At 45.3% G+C, this 26,223-nt stretch overlaps 1 protein-coding gene across 1 annotated transcript in view; it reads right to left on the minus strand.

Moving 5' to 3' along the window:
- Positions 1-19,634, minus strand: part of LOC109295979 (voltage-dependent T-type calcium channel subunit alpha-1I-like) — a 68,760-nt gene extending 49,126 nt beyond the window's left edge. Inside the window, exons 1-5 of the mRNA XM_019515159.1 lie at positions 19,481-19,634; positions 16,102-16,417; positions 15,477-15,569; positions 9,862-10,168; positions 8,056-8,459 (exon numbers count right to left, since the gene is read on the minus strand). Coding sequence (XP_019370704.1) covers positions 8,056-8,459; positions 9,862-10,168; positions 15,477-15,569; positions 16,102-16,417; positions 19,481-19,599 — 1,239 coding nt within the window. The 5' untranslated portion in view covers positions 19,600-19,634. The remainder of the gene's footprint in view (positions 1-8,055; positions 8,460-9,861; positions 10,169-15,476; positions 15,570-16,101; positions 16,418-19,480) is intronic.
- Positions 19,635-26,223: the final 6,589 nt, after the last annotated feature.

Below are 26,223 nucleotides of genomic sequence, written 5' to 3' on the forward strand. Positions count from 1 at the left end.
ATAGCCCCTTTGGAAGATGTGTCTTTATCTGTGTTTAGGAATACAGATGCAAAGAACTTGTTTAGGAGCTCAGCTTTGTCTCTCCTATTTGTTACCACTTGCCCTAGTCTGTCCTGTAGGGGTCCTATGTTGCCATGCACCTTCTTTTTAATTCCTATGTACCTAAAGAAGGACTTTTTGTTGTCCTTAATTTTTGTAGCCAGCCTGAGTTCCATTTCTGCTTTAGCCTTCCTAACTGATTCCCTGCAAGTGCAAGCCAAGCAGGTATACTCCTCCATGGTGGCTACCCCCTGCTTCCACAGTTTGGATGCCTCTCTTTTTCTCCCTAGGCTCTCTTGGATTTCCCTGTTTAGCCAAGAGGGTTGCTTGGCTCTTTTGCCTTTAATTGTAAGCCATTCTTCCCAGGGCTCTAATAATTTTTGTTGCTCTGTGCTGGACTCTTTCCAATCTGTTGGGATCCTCCCTGAAGCATGGGACCCAAAACTGAACACAGACACACAGGAGCTGTGACGGATCAAAGAGCTGATCAGGGAGGGTATTGATGGTGTCCTTTTTGTGCTCTTTTTCCTCTTTGAGTTTACAAAGATCTTATCCACAGCAAATTCATCTACACTTAGCTGAGTGATCTGACCCCCTGGCTATTCTGGGATGTGTCTTCTAGACCCTCTCTTGGTGGAGCTGTTCCACTTTGTATAAATAGACATTTGTTAGAGCAAGTAAGTGCCTAGATACCTTGCTACTGGCTAATCTAGGGCCAGACTGTCCCACAACACCTTACAAGGTCTTGGATTCTCTCCAGTGACTAACATTTGTTTGTTTGTTTTAATCCTGTACAATTTCATGGAACAGGAAACTTTTCCATCCAGTTCTCCCTCCTGGCCCTTGGTTTTCTGCCTGCTCTCCTTTCTGTTTCTCCTCTTTTCTTCCTTTCCTTTTTTTTCTCTTTCTCCACCATGCTCCACTTCCCCCTCCCTTCTTCCGCAAGCATTTGTTTGCTGGGCCTGTTCTTGCAACCTCCCTCTTTGCAGTGGTCTAAATAATTACCCAGGGGACCATCCTAGTGCATGAATAACACATCAGCAATGAGGGGTAGCCTGTTAATGTCTAACAAGGGACAGAAAGAGAAGAATGGGTGAGGAATGGAGGAAAAAGGACAGCAAGGAAAAAAGAGAAAACTGGTGAGAATAAGACACAAGGGGAAAATTCCCTTGAAACTGAGTGGAGTAAATGTGTCGCTAAGATAAAAACAACACTCTATCTAGGACATCTGAGCCTAGTGAATCTGTGACTGATGTAATACACTTTCTTCCAGCATTGGGCTGTGGTGTGTGCATGTGTGGTGCACATGAGTAGACAGAGAGTTTTAATGACTCCATCAGCTGAACAAGTCTGAACAAAATTAAATTACTCCTCCTTTTGTTTTCAGTATTAATGGATGCTTCTTTGCCATGTTCAGTTCTTGGATGCCCCTCCAAAAAAATTGGGAAAGGAGCCAGCCGCTTGCTGAGGAATGATGATGTAGCACTTCATAGGTGGATGGGGGCTGTGCTGACATCACTGCTGATGGATGCCAGGTTCTTGTCATCCTCTCTGAAAAATGGAGGGGAAGGACTAACCTACCTGCATGAGAGAACAGTGACTTCCCCTCCCCACCCTATGGCTGAGTTATAACTTAACCCATGTAGTCAGACATTTAGAGAAACATAAATGCTGTCAAAGTAAATGCAAATCTCAAATTTGTCACGCGTGAGTTGAGCAGATGTGATCCACTCACATGAGGGTTACATGTTTGGGGTCTATTTTTCTGTATTATACCCCAGTTTCTCTCTGCTCTAAAGGAGAAGCCACAAATAGAACTGACTGAGTGAGTCCACACCACAGTTTACCCACCAGGGAGCAGTGACATTCACACTGTCTGGTATTTCTATAGGCACACATACACTGGGTAAGACCTGGTGGACTCACATACATCACACGGTCACCTTGCTGCCCCCTTTCTTCAGGTAGGTCTGAGTTATGATACATAAATACCAGGTCGCATTTTTGACATCAGGCACAATAGGAAAGAGGGACACTGCTGGAGCCCCCTGGTGGTGACAACTGGGGGAAGGACATTGTCCTGATAAGCCCGTTGGCAATAGAGAAGGGGACTCCATCCTGGCCTGAGCAATCTTTTCCAGGGAAGCTATCACTGCCCCATGGCACGCAGTGGGGAGATGAGTTATTGACTTACTTTTCTTTTAGAACATGTAAAGGTTCTGGTTACTGTCCTTTGAAAAGGGGAAAAAGTTCCCAGGGGCTGTGCTACCACTTTGTTACAGGAAGCACAGGAACACGGGCAGAGCCTGGGGTTCAAGTTAAAACTCCTAGCCTTCTCCTGGCGATCACACCCAGCCCTGTACCATTCCAGGAAGCAAAAGGAATCTAGGCCTGGCTGTTTCTATTCCAAAACCAGAACAACTGGGTTAGTATCTGCTCCCCAGATCTTTGGCTATCCATGCCTTTTTCTAACTGGGCTTTCATCCAGCTTCTGAAGCAACGCCATCTTTACTCTGAAAAACACTTTCTCAGCACCTGCTACCTTTATCCCTCCTTCCTTGGGATCAAGGATTTGGCTGTGATTTCCTTGCGGGTGGAGGGAGCAGGCAAAACTGCCTAACCCTGCTGCAGAGTTTTATTAAAACTGCCAGTTTCTCTAAAATCAAAATAAAAGGGGAGAAGGCTCAATTTCCATCCATAATTACATTTGAATAACAAAATGGGTCCTCAAAAGGGGTGGGAGAAAGAGAGAGAGAGCGCATGCAGGGAGGAGAGAGATGAAGATAACCACACAGAGAGCCAAGCAGTAATGACACGAGATGGGAACGAGAGACCCATATGCTAAACAGAGACGCTAATTTCAGCCTGAATCAAATGATTTTGTCAGTGAGAATGAAGAATGCAAAAAGACAACAGGGATGATGGTGGATTATCCTTCTCACCGTCGTCCGCACCTTCATTCTCTCTCTGTCGCAGAGTGCAATTGATGTTCTAAAAGTCATGCTTGCATCTCTCTTACGGAAAAGGTCACCTGTTCTCCTTGTCTCTTCTTCCCTCCCTGACATCTGTTTCTCTAGTCAAGCCTGCACCTGTTAATCTTTTTCTAATGGGCCATCAATCACCCCTGCAAAGCATTCTTCCCAAAGAGAGTGAGGGGCAGGAAGGAATAGGCAGGAAAGGTACAGACAGACAGAGATAAGGACAGAAAAAGGAAAAGGTGGGGGTACCCAATGTAAGCTTATTAACATTATGTGGAGAAAGGAAAGGGAAGCAAAAAAAGAAGAGTTAAGTGATGCAGATAAAAAGAGATGCAGAGAAAGAATGAAAACATGGAAAAGAAAGGAAAGAAAAGAAGAAGGGAGAGGAACCAGCTGGATTCATGAGACCTGAGGCAACACACTCATAGAGCAAAGGCAGACCCTACATTGCAGCCATTTGTGGAGAGACAGATAATTAGCCAGAGTGAAAAGAACGATTAGCTTTGAGCCCGAGGTGTTGTCGGCAGGGCTGGGAGCCCCAAGGGGGCCGTAACCTCCCAGGAATTCTGTGACATCTGGGACTAGCAATACCATCATGCGCTTTCAGCTTAATTATGAATGACAGCTGACACAGCGGAGGGCTGGGTCACTGTGTGTGTGTAGTGGGGGTGGGAAACAGTTTCTCCCTGGCACAGGGAGTGTAGTCTTAATGGAGGAGGAAGACTAAAAACAAGCGTTCCCTTCTGAAAAGCTATAGCCAACTTGTTAACTTAGAGCTGTGGGACACTGCTAGAGATCAAACAAGTGGCTGCCTGACATTTGTTTCCAGAACCTTTTCAGAGGTTTAGCAAAAAATGGCAGGGTTCATCCTCCTTCCTTTCTTCTGTGACCTCCTGGCTTTCTCCAAAAGCAGAAGGACTGAAATGGCCATTGGGAAAGTCCTGCACTCACAACAGCTCCTGCCCATCTGGAAGCTGGGAGCCCCAGCAGTCTCATCAGAACAAAGGCCTGCTTATTTTGGTGATTTCTGGTCCTGGAGAATGCACTTATGTCTCAGAATAGTGTGGGGGACAACTTAAATTGGGCCTCTCCAAAATGCAGTCATGAGGTCGGTGGGGCAGTCAGAGCAGAGTGGTAGAAGGTTGCGTGGGGCCAATTTTAATTTGATCTCACATGGTTTGCCAAGTCTGAATCTGGATCTTTCCAAATGCAAGAAACAATGATCCAGATTCCCTTGACAGTGAACCCTTCCCCTTCTACACTAATCAGATGCCATGTGCAGAGGCATAACAGCCAGGGTCTAATACCTTGGGTGGCATCAGCAGCAGGGCCAGGCTGGCTCGAGTAGCTGGGCTTCCTGCAGTGGCCGTGGCACTTGGATGGGTAGTGATATCAGCTGCCATCCTTGTGCCCCCTCTGTGTAGGCATTCAAGGCTGGTGCCCCTGTAGCCCATTGCTCATTATACTACTGGCCATGTGAGAAAGCGAATGCAACTTTCCTGTGGAGGCTAGCCAATTTCATCCAAAGTTCCTGCCCCAGTGACGAGGTGACAGATCTGGGGTGAAGAAGAGAAGGTCTTAACCACCAATCCTCATTGCCCTATTTTAACACAGACATTTTTAACCCAGGCCACTGATGGCACTGGATTTATGACCCAGATATCTTGTTTCGGGCAGACTCACACCCTCAGACTGACCACGACCTCTCTATTCGATAACCGGCAAATTTGAATGATGTCCAGTGACAGCAGATAAGACTAAGGCAAATAATTTTTAATCTACCAGTCCCAGGGTTCACAGAATCAAGGTACATCTGGCCAGTACATGAGTGCGACTCTGAGGTTTTCTCTTGAATGTCAGATGTCAGCAGCCTGGGCATTGGAGGGTGAGGCCCGCCCCCTATGTCCACCAGTCGGGTGGGTGAGACAGGCTAGTGGTATGCCCTCAGTTCATAGTGGCCTTAGGTTCCCCTCTCAGGAAATCCCTCTTTTTGTATTCTTTTCCCCCCTCTGATGACTCTTCATCTCTGGGCATTGCTGATCCGTCTCCCTGTGGTCGTCATACTGTCCACATTCTGTCCTGTCATTATATTCCTTTGTTTTACAAACCCATCATATGCACACATTCTAATTTGGTTTTTTGCTGGTTTCTCCTAATTTGGTCTGTTCTGCAAAGCCAAAAATCCCAGGGCCTTGCAGTTGGGCACTATGACCTAATGCCATCTTATCTCATGTTATGGAACAGTGTGGTACATGTCTTCAGTTTCGCAGCCTGTGTATTTGCTTGCTGGTTGCCTGTGTCAGATACAGTGGGCCTTGAAGGAAACTGTCACAAACAGACTTTTAGCAACCAATTAACCCTTGGCATTACCCTGGATCATTGTTTTAATAAATCTACTTTACCGATAAGCCAATTCCCAAAAGCACACCTCTAAATACCATTTTCTAGCCATCAACCATCTATCTTGTCCATTTAGTCCAGTGTCCAGCCTCTGATAGTGACCAGCATCAGATGCAACACAGGAAGGGAGGTAAAAGAAACTCTGCAGCAGACAGGTATCAAGTAGACTGTCTGTAGGAGGAATTTTCTTCTACCAAGTCTAAATTGGCAGCTCTGGTGAAACTGAACTGGGGCAACTCTTTGGGCCAGATGGCTCAGGCAGATCTTTGACTCCTACTGCCCAGGGTAGCACAGAACCAGCCACACAAATCAGTTCTCTGATATCTGTACCTTGTAAATACAGTAGAGAGACATGACTGATAGAAAAATTTTCCTAATCTCTTCATACTTCTCCACTACAACAACACAACTTGACAGTAACTGTAAAATTGCAAACTAGAGATGGAAAACGCACACACTGTGATATTTAGTTCAAATCCCTGTCACAGAACCCAGGCAGAACTGCATGTTGCTTTGTCCACATCCAGTTTTAAATGACCTAAACGAAGGGGTTTGTCCTGTTACCCTAGGGAGATGTCTCCACAGCTTAATCCATCTCATGCTCCTGGACTGGATGTCTACTGAATGTCTCTGACAAGCAGCAAACAGTAAAAAAGGGAAACAGCAACTACACAACATGAACCAGTGGAGCTAGTAAATGATGATACAGATGAAAACTACAGGGGGAAGTGCAGGAAGGTGATTTTCTCTTGGACTTCTTCCAGTGCTGTGCTGTACATTTTAATGAAGAACAGCAGAATGGACTACTGCCATATGTAGACTGCATACTTACTATGCCCAGCAGTGGTGTCCTCATATGGGCTGCCTCCCGAACTGGAAGTGGGGTAACTGCTTTTGTATGGCACTGTGGGTAGGCTAATTATCACTGTCAAATGAAAGTATCAATTAGCCCACCTCCATTTTTGCTAGTCCACCCATAGAACCAGAAGGACACACGTATATTGCTCTCAGTTCAGGAGGCAGCCCACCTGGAGCAATATGCCCCGTTTGACAGCACCACAGCAAAGTACAGTCATTACCACAAACATGTGATTTCCTGATTGTCCACACTGTATCTTATAGGCAGGTATTATTAAGTGCAAACAGATTCAAAGGATGAGGAAAAACTGGTCTGCAGTAGGACAAGGCCCATGGCAATCTACAGCTATGCCTTTCTGCTTGTGCCATGAAACAGCCCCATATGAAATGTTAATGGAGAGGGTATTATAAGGCATGCTACAAGGTACTTAATCTATCCTGTGCCTCAGGACCGTACAATAAAATAGGATGATAATCCCTTCTTTGCCTCACATGGGTGTTATCAGGATAAAATACTTTAATGGCACTGAGGTGCTTGGAGACTACAGTAATGAGGGTCATATCTGTGCTTAGACAAATGTGTTTGCTTTACATGTCTCCATCCACCTGTCACTTGAGGCCATCATAGCAAGTAGCGGCTTGTGTGGTCTCAACCCCTCAAAGAGAATGGAGGAAAGAGAGGAATTGCTGGTTGCAGCATTCAAAGGACTCACCTGTTTTCCTCAGTCCTTGTATACAGCTAGGCTGTGCTCATGCATCTCTTAATTAAGCTAGAAAGACTAGCAAGCTGATGGATTTGAATTGAGATGCTGGTAAAGTGCCTGTGACATCCCCAGAGGGTACATTAAATTAACCAAATAGACTAAGGATTCAGTCAGCTAATGAAGAGAGAAATGAGGGAGAGAGGTGGGGGAAATGGAGGAGACAAGGGAAAAGAGAGAGAGAGCAGAGGGATAGAGGAGACAAAGAGAGAAAGAAAAGTGGAGGATGAAAGAGAGAATAAAAGGAACAGAAGGAGATGAAAGGAAATTAGATGGAGGCAGACACATGACTGAGTGCAAAAGCAGGGGATAAAAAGGCCCTTGTGGATGCATCTCAAAGTCATGCTGGAATCTTCTGCACTACAACCTGTGTGCACTTTGCTCTGTCTACCTCTACAAGGTTGTAAGCTCCTGTGAAAGGGCCCAGGACTCCTTAAGAGGCTCATACACCAACAAGCTTGCTGTTGATGCTCTATAAACAATAACAAATTGAGGAAGAGAAGAGCCTGAGCGTCTAAGTGGACTTGGGTACCTCAGTGTGAGTCTACTGCATCCTTTTCAAAACCCTGGAAATCCATTAATGCATCTGATTTTGTCACTTACAGCAATCTGACCCTTAAGACTGAAACACAAAAAAGCACCGAGGAGGAAAAGGATCCACCTCCTTTTTGCACTAACTGTTTTTCAGAGACCTGAGAAAGGTGGGGTAGAATTGCACATAAGTGCCAAAGTCCACTTCAGCATCTAATAGGTAGAACAGAATCTGGACCTTTGTGACAAGAGGAAGCAAATGCCCCTGCCTCCAAGAGGCTCTCCTCAGAACATAACAAGATTGTTCAATTTTGGATGCTGCCCAAGGGGACCCTCTCATACATGAATCCAGACCATGTGGGACTCTTAATTCCATTGTGTGTGACCTACCTGACCCATGGTGCTACCGTCTACCCATTCTCATTGTCCATTCCCACCCCCAGCTGGCACACTGAATTCAGATTCCCAGTTCTCCCCAGGGCTGTTACCTGTTCATGGTGCTCAATGCCCATGCTGATGGTGTTCACCAGGATCGCTATCATGATCCCACGGTTGAAATACTTGCTCTCCACAATCCCTCTCAGTTTGACTCTCACTTCCTGCCACATGTCACTACACAGCCTCATCGGTTTGCCCTCTTCCCCCTCCTCTTCCTCTTTCTCCAGCTCAGCAACACCATTGCTTTCCCTGCTTCCTTCTCCCTCCTCTTCACCGGCCCCTCCATCCTCCTGGTCTGAGTCAGCACTGTCAAGGATGGAGAGCCTCCGGGCTGCTTCACGCTGTACTCTGTGGCATCTTGGGCAGTTGTTGGGGTCAGAAGTCAGTGTCACGGCAATGGGCTGGACAAGGGCCTGAGGAGTGTAGTCAAGAGAGTTGTGTTTCTGACAATGTCCTAGGAAAAGAAAGGATTAAATGTAAAGAAGCAGGGTCAAATTTCCAAATGAGGCTTCAAATCAAGGTACCAGCTTTACATCTGGGACTTTAAATAGGTGCCTAAGATAGCTATGATTTTTAACATTGAGGGAGAATGGAACAGTCCATCAAGGGAAGTGGTAAATTCATCATCATTTGAGGTCTTTACATTGAGATTGGATGCCTTTGTAAAATATATGCTGTACTTCAGCTAAAAGTGATTAGGCTCAATGGTCTTCACTTACATAGTAAGGAAGAATTATTTCTTCCAGTGCAGGCATCACAGGATGAAATTTGGCAGCCTGTGCTACCCAGAAGGTCAGACAAAATGATCACAGCAGTTCCTTCTGGCCTTAAAATCTTTGAGTGCTCATTGAGAACCCAAATGCTGAACTGTGCTCTCTCATTTAGATACCTGAGTTTTGAAAGTATCTTAAAGAGCCAGAAAAGAGACTGAAAATAACATAGTCTTACCTACCACCCTCTATCAAATCAGATCTGTTGGCTTTCATGACAAAACCAGGGTTTTATATCTTTTTCCTCCTGTTAGCCCTGGAGTGCCAGCACACCAAAGGGAGAGTGAGCTGGCATCTAACCTAGCTTTGGCATCAAAGTGCCAGTTGCAGGATCTTTGTTAGTGAGTAAGATGTGCAAAAGCAAAAGGCTGAGTTTGCAAGGCTGACAGTTAGAAAATCTATCCTTTCACTTGTAAATTGGCCACATGTCATCTGGAAGCCACTGAGAAGCAATTAGCGCACACAACCCCACTGAGCCATTTGTACAGTCACTTTCGAGGCCAGAACCTCAACTGAAATTATAGAATTGTACCTCATGTCTGATCGCACACATGAAAAAAACTTGCTTTCTCACCTTTTAAAAATTAAGCAAGTTCCCCACCCCTCAAAGTTATGCTAATACATCTCAAAACTGTGTTCTTCAGCACCTCTTTCCTACTGAAACCACCCTCAATAAATTGCCAAACCTTCTCAACTCTGATCCATTGTACCCACTTTGAGCTTTATCCTGAGGTCCTACAGGATCTCCTCATACACTTCAACCCTCTCCCCACACTTTCTGCTAATTCCCCTTCACCCTAGAGTACCAAATACTCAGATGTACCAGAGCCCTCCACATGCCTCTGTTGATACCTTTCAGTCCTGTTAAGCAACCGCCCTTGAAACTTTAGACCTGGGCTTCCCTTACAGCTTGTCCAATGAATGAAATTCCTGTTGGTGACACCTACTGCTGTTTCTCCTTGGGATCCTGGTGACAATATTAACTCTGAATTTTGTGTTCTAGGAACACATGCCCTTTGGCAGGTTGGTACATGACAAAACTCCTAGCTGCTGTCATATTTCCAGCTTTCCCCACAGAATTCTTACTGTAGCATCTCTGTCCTTTCCCATTCATGTCTGGCTTCATGTTGCCTGGCTCCATCCGGCCCTGGCGTCGGTTCTGCAGGTTGTTGTAGAGGCTGAGGGTGCGGCGTTTGGCTTTGCGCACAATGTGGCAGATGTACTGGAAGATTTCCTCATAGCAGTCACCTGGCTCCATGTAGCTGGCCACAGTGCTGGAGGACAGATACCGTGCTCGCTGCTCCTGCATGAGCTGGTGCTCCCGCTGCTTGGTCTCAGAGAACTGTGTGGCTATGACCACGAGGCATAGGTTAATCATGAAAAAGGAGCCAACCTAGGACCAGACAAGGAGGAGCAGGAAGGAACAACAATGGTAGGAAGTAGGGAAAAAAGAGATGAAAAGGAAAGTGGAAAAGGAAAATAAAACAGGAGGAAGACAGGGGAAAGGAAAAAGAGAACTGAGATTCTGTCCAAATAGGTGGGGCTGCAGTTCTCCGGGAAAACCATACCTAGCTGCCTGAGAACAACTCACTTGATGTGATTTTTACCACCTGGGCCAGTATCAAGGCACTAAACTGAGATGAACTTCCTCCCTTCCCCTTTTTAAATATTCTTTCAGACTTTCATTACCCATCCTCTAGAACAGTGGTTTTCAACTTTTTTTCATTTGTGGATCCCTAAAAAATTTCAAATGGAAGCGCAGTCCCTTTTGGAAATTTTGAATGGAAGTATGGACCCCTTTGAATTGTAAGTGTGGGTATTCACATACTTTTAATTGCTCATAGTCATCTTTTGCAGACCCCTTAGACATAGTCTGCAGACCCCCAGGGGTCCACAGACTACAGATTGAAAACCACTGCCCTCAAAAGCAAAAAGGGCACCTGCCCTACTTCATTCCATGACTTGTCTCCTCTAAGTTATCGGTGCCTTGGTTTGCCCATCCATAAAATGGAGACAACAATGCTTAATCCTCAAATATCTTTGCAGAAAAATCACTATAGTGCTGCTAAGTATTATTAAATGTGTGGAATCTGCATTAGAAGATCAACAGGGGTGGGGCAGGGATTCAATAAGAATGCAAGCCTGGTCCACGTGAGGGATTTTGAAGCCCGCTTATAACATTTTTTTGAAAGTTGTTCCAACATGGATGGCAACTGCTCTCAATGGAGCTGTAAACTGCAGAATAAGAGTGATAAAAAGGACAGCTTTCTTTCTGAACGGTGACAGGCTTTCCATGCTTTTCTGGAGTGGAGTTTAGGTGCTACCTGTGGAGACGACAGAAGTAGGTTCTGATGGACCCTAAAAAGGACTGTGGAGACAAGGAGTCCCAAAGAAACAAATAAAAAATGGAACTGGGTGCCTTTGCCCTCTGGGCCATGCGTGGGGGCAACTTTCTTAGAGCAAGGGAAAAACTTGGGCTGGAATACTATTAAGAAAGTAGCAGCAGTGCAGTTTCCATAATTGGATTTAGGACCACTAACAAAAAAACTGAATCAGCTTTAGCCTTTCCTTCTTGAGATGGTAGCTCTCATCCTGTGGCTGCTTCCCCATCCTGTATCTCAGCTCATCTTGCTAAGCTGTAAAAATGCAACCCTTTATGAGAGAGGGAGGTGCAAAGAGTAGGCAAAGGAGAAAGCTCCTGTGTCAACTCCACCACCTCCCTGTACCTGAAAAGGAAGACATAGAGACAGATTTTCAGGAGGGTCCAAGTGTAACTTTGCCTACTAAAATAGCTGGTATCCCTCAGGTCCATCCCACGTGCCTCTTCACCCCTCCCACCTACTCTCTCTCTCACACATATACACACAGGTGCCTAGTGGCTTCATCATGAGATTCAATACAGTGGCTTTTAATATTTCAAAGGGGAGATGTATGTGCTAGTATTTAAATAAGCCTTTGAAAAATGAAGCTGCTCCCTGCCAGATTCAGTGTTAGGACAATATGCCGCTTCAAAATAAAGAGCTTTTTGTTTTCCCCTAGTGCCCTTCAAAGCTGTTCTAAATCTGTTCATCTTAATTTATATAGTCCTTCTCTCCCTCATGCCAGCCCATCTGCCCTTCAGGTTCTTTATGTGGCGTTTCAGGGGGGAAAGAAAAAGAAAGAAAGAAAAAAGAAAACGGTTATGTGGTTTAGAGCCCTTTGCCCCTTACTCCCCAAAAATTCTGCATAGTCCATGTCTTCGTCATGTTTTCAGTGATGACTCCAAGCCTTTTGCAGATGTGTTCCTCTCTGACACACAAACACACACACCCTTACATTTTTCCATCCTCATTGTCTCCCCCCTCCCACACTGAATGAACCGAAGTGGAAGTTTGGGAGCTGGGAATATTTTTTTAGTAGCATTTTAATGACACCCATTCCTGTGGTATCCAGGCATCCCACAGACTTAAACTGATAAAAACCTACAATATTCCTGGGTCAGGAGGGAGGCTCCAGTTTGCAGAGGGAGGAACTTACGGACAAAGAAGTAAAATGAGACTCATGAGTATAACTGATATTTTCTGCTCCTTAATCCTGTCCCTCAAGTCAACCCATTCTTCATGATCTCATCCAAGACTGTGAGAAAAAGGAAGACGAAGAAGGACTAGATGTGGCTACCAGATCACCTGTTCAGGAACCATTCAGTGAAAGTCATTAAATGCAAACAATATGCTTGTTGAATTCCTAAGAGAACTGGCAGGTCCACCTTCACATTGCCCTTCAGGCTTTGGGCTTGGAAGCTGATACTCATTCTTTACTGAGTGTGAATGGTGCACTGGTCTATCCCTTTTATGGACATTGTGGGGCTGAAGCCAGACATTGCTGTGCCCCTTTAAGAACAGGTAGTTCTGAGAAGCATTACCAAACTAGGATGGGAATGGGTCCTCTGCCTGCTAACGATTAACAAGGAGAGATCTTGACCCCGTTAAGTAGGAGACTTGAGAACTTTCAGTCTACAGTATGGCTGGGGAAGCCAGTCTGGATTAAAACACAGCTCCAGGAAAGGAAGTTACAGAGACTTTAATTAAGAGCTTGAAACCAAGGATCCAGGCTTGGAAGAGAACTTCAGGGAAAGACCCAAAGGCTGCTGCGGGACTAGTAGAACAACCCTGATTGGAAAGAACCAAAAGATGGTGATGGTCTGAAGCCCCAGAAAGGAATGGTTTGAACCTGAAAAGGTCAGAACTGTATTTGGTGAGGTCTCAATAAAGAAGACCCCAAAAGAGTGGTGTGCTGGGACTGCTTCCTGTAAATAAGTATTTGGCATTAAATAAGCTATGGGATCGAGTGCATCTGTGGTGTAATTTCACAGAAGGCAAAGGAGTTAACCTAGAAATAATTCGGCCTATGGTCTGTGCTTGGAGCAGTTTACAGTCTAACTCATGGTTCATCTCTTGCAATGGCTGACAGAAATAACATTAAGCATCATCTGCAAATGAATAGGGTGTGTCTAGAAATGTCACCGACACTCAGCTGTAAAATCTCAAGATGAGTGTTTAATTGAGGGTTTTCAGATGACTGTGAAAATTCAGAGACAACACTGAAATCAGAAGTTGATCTTGTGAGTTGATGTGAGTTGATCTTGAATTAAGAAGATGCTCCATCTGACTGAATGTTCACCTTTAGTATCCAATATGCAATTTGGGACTACTCGAATTTAAGGGGAAGAAGCTCGCCCCTTCTTACACATGCATATTTAAAAGGCTAAATGCTGCCTTCATGAAGGTACCGTGCAATTCCTGCCAACTTCTGTGTATAACAGCGTGACATTAAATTCTGTCCCTACTTACATTGTACAAGCTGGGATACCCCAATGGTACTGCTTAAGTGAAAATGGAGGTTGGTCCAGTCAAATATGTCTACTTCAGGAGGTGAGGGGAGAGAGGCGAATGAATAAATTGGAAGTAATGAAAGCATCTACTAAGTGCATCAAAAGCACTGGCTAATTGGTTTGCTTTTGGGGCTGAACATCTGTAGGCTAGGTCTTGTACCAGTTTCAGATAAAACAACTCTAGCTGCAATAATAGTGGACTTCCACCAATAAGGACTGAGGCTGAAGCAGAGTGCTTTTCATGAGAAGTGGGGGAGGCTGCCTCACCATGTAAAGGAATCTTGCCTCTATAATTAAAAAAAAAGCTTGTAAGTTTGATGAGACTGATAGACCACATCTCAGCCTTTTGTTTCTGTCAACTAAAATCGAGCTAAGGCAAAAGAACCCATTCAGGTGTCAGCCACAATGAAGCTCTTCAATCATGACTGTCTAGCTGCTTTTAAAAATATTCCCTTCTCTTTCCTTTTCATTAGTCCTCACATATTCTCTTTTTGTCTCCTCCTCATCATCCTCCATGTGGGCAGTAACTTAGAAACGAGGCAGAAGGCAGGGCATGTTGTAGCATGTGACAAAGTAGGCTGTGGTCTACAAATGCTCATGTGTCTCCGAACTGCCATACCTTTTGCCTGACTTCAGAATAACATGACTAACCACCTCTGTCTTCTTGATAACAAGAAGAAACTTGGAATCCAGATGCACAAGCAGTGTAGTGCTGAGTATGGTATTGATATCTAGATAGAGTTTCTGTAGCTGAAAAGAAACCAGCTCCAGCCTCTTAGTGATTCATTCATACCTCTCCTCACTTATTTTATTCAAAACAAAAATAAACATTCACAATAGGCAATTCAGCCTGTAAACTGTGTGCTTAAGTAACATAAAACCTTTTCTTCCTATTACTATCCCACTTCTCTTCCTCCTTTGCCTCATCCACTGAGTACTACACCCACCTGTCTGCACTGGCCCAGGTGATGTTGTTAGATCTTTGGGGCAGAGACTGTTTTCCATTTCAGGTGTGTATGTCATTCAAAATATTTGGCCCCTGCTCATAATTCAGGTCTCTGGGCACTACTGCAAGACAAATCATGAAAATGGGCTACTCAGGACTGGCATATGTATAAAGAGGAGGGAGAGGGGGAAATGCATTTATCTGTGCTTGGAATAGAACCTAGATGTAGTGCTAAGGAGAAGAAACCAAAATGGATTTTGGGGCCCTTGGAACAGACTCTAGGTAGAGATCTTTGGGAAGAGAATAAAATCCTAAACTGGACTTCCAGGTCCCAAAGAATATATATTGGGTGTACTCCTCTAGGGGTGTGTCTACATGTGATGCTACATCGCCATAGCAATGCGCTACAGTGACTTAGCACTGGTAGGCACAAACCATGATGCTGCAGCTATGTCACCATAGCAATGTACACCCTTGTTATAGTACATTGCTATGATGATATAGTGGCTAAAAATAACCATGTGCCACTGGCACAGGGCAATATGGGCTCTTACTGCACCGTCATTTAGTACTTCCTTTTGGAAGTACTAAAAATAGTGTGGTAACAACAGCATTGTAGGGGCATGTGTAGACACACCCTAGGAGGAAGAGATGAACCTGATCTGTATTTGTGTACGACTGGCAAGGATCCTGGATACAACCTTCAGAAACTGAATCCCTGAGGAACCTGGAATAAAGGACAGTACAGTCCTTTCCTACCCAGCATCCTTTGTTTATATAAAATACATGGTCTCTCTCAGAAGCCTTGATACAGAAAGCTGGGACACTCTGAGCCTAGGTTATAAGATAGGAATTCACCAGCATGAGAAGTCACTTCATACTTACGATTATCAGCAAGATAAAGTAGATAAAGTTGTAGAATGAATGAGCATCCATCACATAATACATAATCTCCACCCACCCTTCCAGTGTGATCACCTGCAAAGAAAGGAGAAAGCGAGAGAGACAAGAATGAATCCAGGAGTACCACATCCCTCTACATGGCACAGCTGATGCTGATGAGCAGAAGGTCATAAATAAAATACAGGAAAGCTGAAAAACTTCCAATCCAGGATATAAGCATGATTCTTTTAGGTGAAGAAGGCATGCTACCAAATCCTGTGAGATTATACTAGTTACCCATATAGATATTCATTCAACTACTTCATTTCCCTGAAACAAAGTGAAGGTAGAAGAACTCAGAATGGATTTCTGTGCCTCCTGAATTGGATTCTGGGTACAGCCTCAGAAATGAGGTGGAGAAAAAACAGATCTGGATTCCAGATCCCATCTGGAATGTGTTTCTACAACCTTAACATGGATTACACATACAGGCTCCTTTTCCAGCCAGGTCATTGTAGTTATAACAGCACCTAACTCATTTCAGTGTGATGGTGAGAGAGCACCATATGGCTGAAAAAGGAATTGGACAAAGACCTGGATCCCAGCTGGGAAGCTAATCTTCTCTCACCTGAAATATAACAATCCAGGCATAGCCAATATTGTCAAAATTGATGGCGCCTTTGTGTGGGTTGGTATTGCCTGTGCGGCAAACATTGTAGTACTGGTTCCAGTTGACGCACATGCCACTGACATTGAACTCCTGCCGGACAGAGTTGTAGTAATAGTAGTCATCTTTGTCCAAACAGCACTCGTGGCCCCTCTCCTTCAGTGGTGGGATCTCATGACACCCCATGATGCCATTGTCTCCTGACAGTGAGCAGATGAAGGGCATCTCATCATCCTCCTCGGGTTGGTAATACGGGGGTAAGACAATGTCGCCTTGTCTAAGAGGATGAAAAACAAACTGATGAAGTTACTGTGACAAATGTTCACTATAGTGACATTTGAGGAACTAGAAGCTGCCACTTTGGTGCAAGAAATGTGTTGAATAAATGACCTATAGATGTATTTTGAAGGAGGCTGGCTGGAAAATAATAGCTTTGTGAGTTGGTCCCCAATTTTGTAGAGCCCTGTTTGGGGTTAGACTTCATGGTCTTAAGCAGAATTCTACCATCCACCATCCCTGAGGGATAGTAAAGAAGCTTTACATCTGCCAAAGGAAAATATGTGCATTCAGATCATCTACTTAGTTGGTATCAAAGTCCATGCTGAATACCATATAAAGAAAATGGCATCGAGCCATGTTGTGATGTACCCATGTATGGAACTATAAATAGATGCGTCTTGCAACGTTTGGCCGTAAACTTCTTTGCATTGCCCAACCCCCCAGTTAATACAAACATAAAATTGCAGTTGAGCTCTCAAAACTCAAGAAATGCAAATTTAAAACTGTACCAAAAGAAGGGAGTTAATTCCAAGTTCACATATTATTTATTAAAGAATACCATTTTTTCCACAACCTTCAAAATACATCTGCACTTGACAAACTTACAATAAGATACGAACAAGAAATCTGTGATTTTTCATTCAAACTTAACATGGTCTTCTTCAGTTTTTGGTGTGCTGCAATAGGTATTGCGTTAATATAGGTGGTATTTTTTATTAAATACCATGGAGTGGTGTAAGGTGTTGAGAAAAAAAAGAAAAATGAAAAGCCTCTTGGTCTGCAGCTGAAAGGCACTAATATATAAAGGCATATATGTGCATATACATATTGGATGCAAACATTTTTGTGTGGAAATCAAAGGGTCTAGTACAATAAGTCCTGAGACAATAACCGTACCACTCTTTCAATGTGAAAAATATAATCGTTCTTTGATATAATGGACATTAAACAGTTTGCACCCTACTTACCTAAGGGACCAATTTCTTCCTTTTGTTCTGTCCTGCTCCTTAAGGTCAACTAAGAGCAAACTCCTGCAAGTCCCATGAGTGCATCATGTTTGCCTGGCAAAAACACATAGGAGGTCGCTCCAAGGCCTTCCAGAACCTGGGCCTGGACATATTCCAGAAGCACTGTAAGATCTCATTTGGGCAGGCATTTAGCAAGCTAACCTAAGTTGAGATATCATTTAAGGAGTTTGTGTGTTACATTCTCATGTTATACCCTGCCTGCTTTTATACAGTTATTTTTCCTCTTGTAAGCTTCCCTGAGCCTTTGTGGGCAAGAGCAGCAAATAAATCTAATAAATACACAGCTAAATTAATATTAATATCATTGAGAAACCAAGTGTTTTAGACCAGGGTGGGAATGGTCAGCCAAAAATTAGCTAACACATGATAATCTAGCAGGTTATAGTCCCATTTCCCTTCTCAGGTACCCAAAAGAAAAATCAGGTCCTAACCATGCATTTTCCCTCATAAAAGCACAGTTTTAAACAGCCTCAAGTAGCTGCCATCCTCTCGTCAGCCTTCCAGTCTCATTTTCTCCCCTAAATCATGTTTTAACAATTTTGTTTTCAGTTTAAGGTGATCTAAGGCCTTAACATTAATCAGTTTAAATTCATCTAGAGCTTTAGCTCTTTAAGCAGTTTAAACTGATGTAAGGCCTTAGATTAGTTTAAGGTGATTAAGATACTTTAAAGCCCGAGATCAGTTGAAGACTTGGCAAAGCTGCAAAGTCAACAAGGAGGCTAGTAGAATCACTACAGTCTGCAACTGGTGCTTTGCTCCCCCATGCAGGGTGAGTAGTGTCAGCTGCTTTCCCAGTTCAGTTTCCCAGTGAAGGAAGTGAACAGAGCTCTATATACTCTCTGAATATACTCTCCATTTACCCCCTTCCTTCCCCCCACCAAATTTCTGGACCCTTGGGGGGCCCCACAAGCCAGATGACACAGTTCCAAAGGCTGGGGGTCGAGCACCCCCGCTCGAAGCCATGTGCTCTGGAGCAGAGACCTCCTCTGTGGCTGCAAAGCCCATGCATGCCTAGAGCTGAGATTCTGTCGGCCTTTCCCCAGACATCATCTCATTCAGTTTCTTGTACCATTACAGTGCCCATCCTTTGTCTTCAACATTTGTGTTCTGGTGTCTCGCCCAGACAGTTCTGCCAATGCAACTCAGCCTTGATTTGCAGCACCCCAGGGCTTTCTCACAGCTTTCCAGTGCCCTGTAATCTGAATCCAAGTTTTCAAACATGAAATGGCTGTGTCTCCAAACACAGAGCCAGCAGATGTGTGCTAGTACAGCTCTTCATCCTTGCCTTTCAGTCATTAACCAAAGGGAATCCCTTAACAGTACAGAGCTTCTGCCAGAACCGTCTGTGTTTTTTACAGCAAGACCTTGGCCAGGGGGAGGGAGGCAAGGCTGGGGTATCTGTACTCCAGCTACTCCTGGCAGGCGAAAAGACCTCTTGAAGCTGAGGACAGCCAGGCAGGACTTAAGCCTACGACTGGGCCAGTCCTCAGTTGGCCCAGAATTCTCAGAGCTGCCAGGATGACATACAACTACTTTTGTTCTCTTTCCCATTTCAAACTGGGCAAAATTCAGCCCATTTGGGCACCAGTGTAGATAATTATGCAAGATGCAAGGCGATAAAAGATCAGACCCTTGACTGTGCAGATGACTTGACCAGGACTCTTGAAGCTGGGTCAATGAAAATCAAGGTAGAAAAAACAGTTGAGGGATTTCAGAAATGACGATTGCTTGGCCTATCCCAGCTGAGGGAGTGGCAGAGCAGGGGTTCAAGAATAATACTTTAATAGACCACTATGTTGCCAGGTCCCTTCTGCAGGCTTATCTAGCTTTCAGACTGTGTATGTGCATGTTTATTGGGAAAGAAATGGAAGCTTTTGTGCCTGGGGCAGGGAAGGGTGGAAAACTAGGTACAGTCTAGACATTTTAATGCCCTGGAATTCTTGTGATAGAGGTCAGAAGGAAATAAGGGGCAGGGAAGGGAAAAGACATCTCCCACAGACAGGACAAGGAGACAGCATTTCTCATTCACTCACATTGTGAAGTTTTCCTCCATGAAACAGCGGTTCCGGAGCAGACCAGCCCACAATTGCACTCCAATGATGCCAAAGATGAAGAAGACAAAGAAGCAGAGAAGCAGAACATTCCCCAGCATTGGCAGGGTGTCCAGGAGCAAGTTCACTAGGATCCGCATGCCTGGAGGGAGGAAAGGGGGGGAAGGAGAAAAGAGAAAAAAGGAAAACAGAGAGCAAGAGAGAGGAGAAGAGGGAGGAAGAAGAAAGGAGACAAGATGGAGATAAGGGAGAGGGGAAAGAGAGAGATTAAAATAAAAGGGAAGCAGGTTGGAAATTCATTATAGCCCAAATCAGGCTGGAACTGCTGAACTGCCCTTTGGTCCCAGCCCCAGCTGATAGGCCAGTAAAAGTCATTATAGTTCAGCATCCTTTCTATTCCAAGCCTCACATTACAGCTCCAAAACAGAAAAGGCAAAGTGGCTTTTGGCACCAGCACAATTTTATCTGATATTCCATCTTCTACCTTTTCTGCAGAAGAGTGATGGAGTGAAAACACTGCTTTAAAACACGCACACCTTAATGCCACCATCCTTGATCGGCAGGGACTGAAAGTCATAACTGCTTGACGGCTGTACAGTGACCTGTGAGAATTGAATCAATGGTCCGAACCCAATTTGCCTAGTGGGATAAGCCTCCACATCACACACAGAGAAAAATTCCTTGTCATAACTGGCATGATTTGGCCCTCTCAGTGACAGTCTCATCAGGGGACCATATGGAGACCAAACTCCTTTTTCTCTAGCGACTCCTCCATGACAGGGCTGAAGCACACTGGTGGCAGGGCATAGCATGAGGGAGGCTTTCACTGCTGCTACCCCTGCAGTGCCTGTCCTCTATGTAAACAGAGGGTTTGTCCTCTAGGACTACCACTACAGCACCTTTGACCAGAGCCAAAAGTTCAAAACATTTTTTTTTCTTATTGCACAAAGAATTTCTATGGATTTCTTTTTCCCTTACTGGCTCACAGAGCCAAGGGACAAATTGACAGGGACAAGGGACCAACTTCATCCTCTGCTATATTAATTATGTTTCCTCTGTTCTCCAAGGATGCTAATATTTTAGAAATACTTCTGAGCATCAGCCAGGTTCCATTTCCCCCTCCCCACTTCCTTCTCCCTCTCCTCCACCGAGGCTCCCTTCTCCAAGGGTCCAGGGAATTCCATCATGGAAGACACTCCATGTAGGCCAGCATATAATTAGATAATTAGGTATTTATAACCAGTTCATTACTTCAGATGGCAGCTGGAAGGGGAACGAGGAGGGAAAGATAAGATTAGGATTCAGTGCCAGCCCCTTGAGGCCACAGTTAATCCCCTTTTTATGCCCACTGTCAAGTAATTAACCGTATCAAGTTGCACTTTACACTGTCTCAAATTCCTGCAAGGTCCTGTTCACACTGCAGGAGAAAAGTGGACTCGGTTGTGAGGTGTGCAATTGCATACAGGCTTAGTGCCTATGCTTGTGGGGGCAGATCAGTGTCTCCTGTTGCACATGGGGATGTTTGCTTATTGTGCATAAGGTTAAGATGGTAGGGGTGGAGAAGGAGGGAAGAGTGTATTTATATGACAAAAGAGAGTAGGTGTATGCAGGCAGTGATGCATATTGCACATGTATGGAGAAGGGCAGGAAGTGTGTGCATGTGCTAAGAAATGCTGAATTCGCAGAGGAGGTGGGAGAATGTATACTTCAGCCTCACAATCTGTGGGGCCTATGTTGCCCTGAGGAAGATGTTTTGGTGAATGTCCTTTTCCTTTTGGTTCCACTGCTGGAGGGAGTGGAAGGTCTGGACGATGTGATATTTGATAAATTTAATACCAGATTGCTGGCACTGCATGTGTGCATACACAGTCCTGGCAATGTGAGAGAATTTAGGTGTGAGACAGCAGTGGGTTATGCATGAGACAGAGAAGGTAAGGGGCAGCGACTAAATACACCTCTTCAAGAGTTAAGGAACAACAATCTGCAGTGGGTACAAAGCTTCAGCCTCCTGGCTGCCCAGATGTGTCATTATTCACCAGTTATTCAGCATCTAGCCTGTGCATTCATAATTCACTAATGCAAGGTCACAGCTCCAACCTCTTGCCTGGGCATAATGGACAACACCATTATCCCAGCCAGCTTCCTGATTTGTAATAATACAAAGCCTAACAGCCTCACCATCATGTGCCCTGTGCACTGCCAGGCCCTCTGACCTCCCCAGTCTCTGGGGCAACCTCCTCATTGCCACCCAACAGTTTCATAGATTCAGATTCACAGACTGTAGAGTCAGAAGGGACCACAACAGATCATCGTGTCTGACCCCCTGCCCTTGGCAGGAAAGAGGACTGAGGTCAGATGACCCCAGCCAGGTGTCTATCAAGCCTCCTCTTGAAGACCTCCAAATCAGGAGATAGTACGATCTCTCTTGGAAGCCCACCACCACACATCAATGCAACACGCTTCCAGCAATAACACTGCCTCAAACAGTGATTTTATAAGCTCTCAGAAACCAGACTAGGTCAGTACTTTTATGAGAGACCTTAAGGGAAACCCAGGTATTGTAGGAGGCTGTGGAGGTAACTCAGCACATGGCTGACTCTTCCCAGAGGTGTAACCATGCAGCCAAGCACCTGAGCCAGCTACAACACAGAGGCAGCAGTGTCACCAGGGAGTCACCAATGCAACTGAATGCCTGCAGTGACAGCATTTTTCCCCTGCATCCCTCCCTTCCAAATCACTACCCAGGGTAGCTTCCTTGGTCCCCCTGCCCTACTTACACCAGTGACTCTTTCCACTGAGTGGGTGTGTCTACACATGCATTTACTCCTGCTTAAATTTACTGGGCAGTAAGTAGGAATAGGCTGGCGTCTGCATGTGCAGGCATTAAAACACATGAATGCTGGGTGTGCTCTGACTTGGGACTAAAGTTAGTCCCAAGTCAGTCCACACACACAGTGTTACTGTGCAGTAAGGTGTCTACATGTGCATCATTGTGCAGTAACTAATCAGGCGTAAATTTTTTTACCTGCATGATGCAGGTATCAAATTTATGCTCAAGTTGGCGTAAGTTGCCATTTTTACTGCACAGTACAGAGGTATATGCATATACATGCACCCATAGTGACCAGTAATTTTGCTTACTGCGCAGTAAATGCACACGTGTAGATGTGCCCAGTCAGTACTAAACCAATACGCTGCCATGATGTGATGGGGATCATGCTGCATCCAGATGAGACACAGGACAGAGGTCTTGACTAGAGTTGCGCAGAAATATTCAGAAGAAAAATTTCTTTGGCAGAATATGCCAATTTGGCAAAATCAAAGTGTTTCACAGGGGCAGTGAGACTGAGTTGGAGTTCTGAGGGAAAATAGATGGGTTTCAACACTTGCCTGCCTTTTCCAAGGAAATCTGCCTCAGCTCCTGACATCTTGCCTGTGATGATGGGCTGCTGCGGGGAGCCCAGGCTTCTAGGTTCTCTGGCTCCAGCACAGCCAGCTGTATGGACTTCCCTCTGGGATGGGGACAGCAGGGCTTGCAATGTCTGTGATGCCAGGCAGCATGCCAGGCAGTGTCCCAGGGAACTAGGTTCTCTTTCCTTTCCCAGAGAATTATTTTTTTTTCACTCTTAATTGGGCTGAAACCAAAATTCAGAAATATCAAAATCTCCCATAAAATAGAATTTCCTTTCACAGCCAGTTTTCCTCATTCAAGCTCCAATGGAATTATTTCAAAGGCAAGAGGGTTTAACTTGTTGCAACTAAATGGCAACCGGGATGATTCTATCTGCCTAATGTCCCTGAGTTGATTCCCTCATTTCAAATTTCATTTCCTGCCCTAAAATGTTCTGCACTATAAAGTGTTTTACCCAGACACTGCTGCTTTTCAGCCCAGGACAAGGTGATTCCTATGTGTAAAGTTTGTTCAGTTTGTAAAAGTTGCAAAATCCTTAAGAATTAATTTGGCTGAAAGGTGCTATGTAAATACAAGTTCATTATCATTGCACCCTCAGTTCTTTCACCCGCTACTTACATTATTGCACTGCCTGTATATAATTATAGCCAGTCTCTTAGCCATGTCCCCTACAGAATGATCACACTGCACCTGCTGCCAGCTGACCTCACAAGTCTGCAGGCCTGGTTGTTACTGAGGGCTAGTACATTTTGATGTCTTGCAAAAATGGAGCAGGTATGTACTGTCATGGCATATTGATTCTGTCCTCAGAGTTAGTGCTAACCCATACTGGTGTTTTGGTCTGAGCTCTACCAGGCTTATGAATTTGCTACCCTAGATGGGTCTGCACACAACACTGCTCCTGAAGCCAGGAAAGGGCCAGGCTGTCTTGTGTCACTTCCTCACTCCTTTGCACCCCATTAGATGTGGAGCAGGCTATGATTGAAACTGTTGGGGAGCGAAAGCTTAGTGGCCACTGGGGCCTGAATCAATAGAGCAGTGAAAAAAACGAACCTCCCAAAAGGCCAAAACCTAGCTGCTTCTGCTAGGGATCTTTGTCTGGTTCACCCAGGACTGATCTCATACCTGGCCCTGATTTAAATTCAGGGCTCTGGCTCCCTTTGAAAAGTGGTCCTGCTCAGTTGATTTCAGGGATCAGCTCTAGCTCCCTGCTCTCCTTGGCCCCAGCCTTCCCCATTCGGAAAGACCTGATTTTCCAATCCACTGATGAATGCTTTCTACCACCATCCCCTCAAGGCCTTTGAAGAAGAAAACAGGCAGACCAGAATCAAAGAGCAGTGGCATTGCAATGTGCTGGCAGGATCTATCTGGCCAGCAGGTAGGGGACATGACTGTCTCTCTGGCCTTTCAAAGGAAGGTATAGAGGTATCTAGAAGCCCTGAAAGAAAGAGGGAAAAAACCCTGAAGGGCTTAAGGACAGGAGGTTGGTGGTTCACTAGACACCCTGGAGATTTAAAGGGTAGGGTCATCACAGCTAGCCAAGTGGGGCTCCTGGTCAGCAGAAGGCAGGGTGTGAGGAGGAACTGCATGTAGTCACAGGCAGTGAGGAGACAAGTAGCAGCAATGAGAAAGCTGTCACCCAGAGGTGGACACATACAGCACTAGCAGTGACTTTCTTTCCATTCAAATCTGGTTTTAATAATGTCCTAGCTCTGGGGAATCTGGCTGCCTTTCTTCATTGGGGTGGCGGGGAGGGTGCAGTATGACCATGAGGAAAGCGAAGAATTTGTCAGGGCAACAATTAGTTTGACGTCTGAGGACACACCGGAGAGTCTTGCACAGTGAATTCTGGAAGGTCTTACAAAGCAGATTCTTCCATGTCTTCCTCTCCTGCCGCTCCCTGTACTCTCCCTTCAGGTTTTTCCCTGTCAGCCTCCCTATTTACTTTTCCCTCACTGTGCCCCTTGTTTTTATTCTTTCTTTCTCCATTTCTTCTCTCCCTGTGACTGTCTCGCGCTCTCCCCTTGCCTGACTCAACCCCCTCTCATCTCTTGTCTCTCCCCACACCTTCATTTGTCCTTTACCATTGGCAGAGCAGAAGCCACACTGGCTCACAGCGAGGAGTGGATATGAAAAGGGACAATGACCTTTTCTGAGGCAGCCTTTGAAAAAGAGCCATTCCCTGAAAAGAGAAAGGAAGAGGGGCAGGGCAGTCTCGAGAACAAGCGGGGAGGGAGGGCACTGACGAAGCAACACTCGGCAACCAAACAGACTTCCAGGGCGTAAAATATGAAAAGGTTTGCTCTTCAAGCGGAAGAAAAGCTAGAAGCATGAAATATTCATGAGTGCCAGGTGTGGGCCCTGAAAGGCATCTTGCTCTCCCAACCCAACCTCACAGAGAGGCTTGGGGGATGGGAGGCTGGGGGACAAGGCTGTATCTGCTACAGGCAGAAGCAGCCGCCTGTGAAATATCTCCTTGTGCAAACACTCCTTGACCACTTTCCCACATGTAAAGGGTGGAGACTGGGAAGGCGTGCCTGGCATCCGGGAACATCTCCTAGCTAAAAAGGAGGCGTACACCCAGTGAAAGGGAGGGGCCATCACCAGGGAGGACTATACCTCAGTTGCTCGGGGCTGCAGGGGGACGGCCAGGAAGGCCGAGGCGGAGATGGAACTGGGACTAGCTACCCAGATCAAGGACAAGAAGTCCTTTTTTAAATACATAGGGGGTAAAAAAAAAGGTGCCAGGTAACATGGGGCCTCTGCAGGACACGCTAGGAAATCTGGTCATCGCACCAGACAGCAAAGCTAACCTATTTAACAATTTCTTTGCCTCCGCTTTTCTGAGCAGGGACCGGATCACACCCCCCCCCACTGGGACCCCCACAGTACCCAAGGGAGGCACACCCAGGCCTAGGGTCAGTGAGGACCTAGTCAGGGAACTTCTGGAGTGACTGGATGTATTTAAATCAGGTGGTCCGGACGATCTCCACCCCAGAGCGCTGAGGGAATTATCTGAGGTCATTGCAGAACCCCGGCACGGCTTTACGAGCACTCGTGCTACTCTGGTGTGGTGCCAGAGGACTGGAAGTGGGCCAATGTGGTTCCCATTTTCAAAAAAGGGAGGAAAGAGGACCCAGGAAACTATAGGCCAGTTAGTCTTACCTCGGTCCTGGGTAAGCTTTTTGAGAAAATTATCCTGGCGCACGTCCATGAGGGGCCAGAAGGGGAGACTATGCTTAAGGGCAACCAACATAGGTTCATTCGAGGCAGGTCCTGTCAACCCAACCTGGTGGTCTTCTATGACTAGGTC

Source organism: Gavialis gangeticus, unplaced genomic scaffold (assembly GCF_001723915.1).
Source record: "Gavialis gangeticus isolate Ggan-Ray unplaced genomic scaffold, GavGan_comp1, whole genome shotgun sequence".
In the NCBI taxonomy this organism is placed as follows: Eukaryota; Metazoa; Chordata; order Crocodylia; family Gavialidae; genus Gavialis; species Gavialis gangeticus.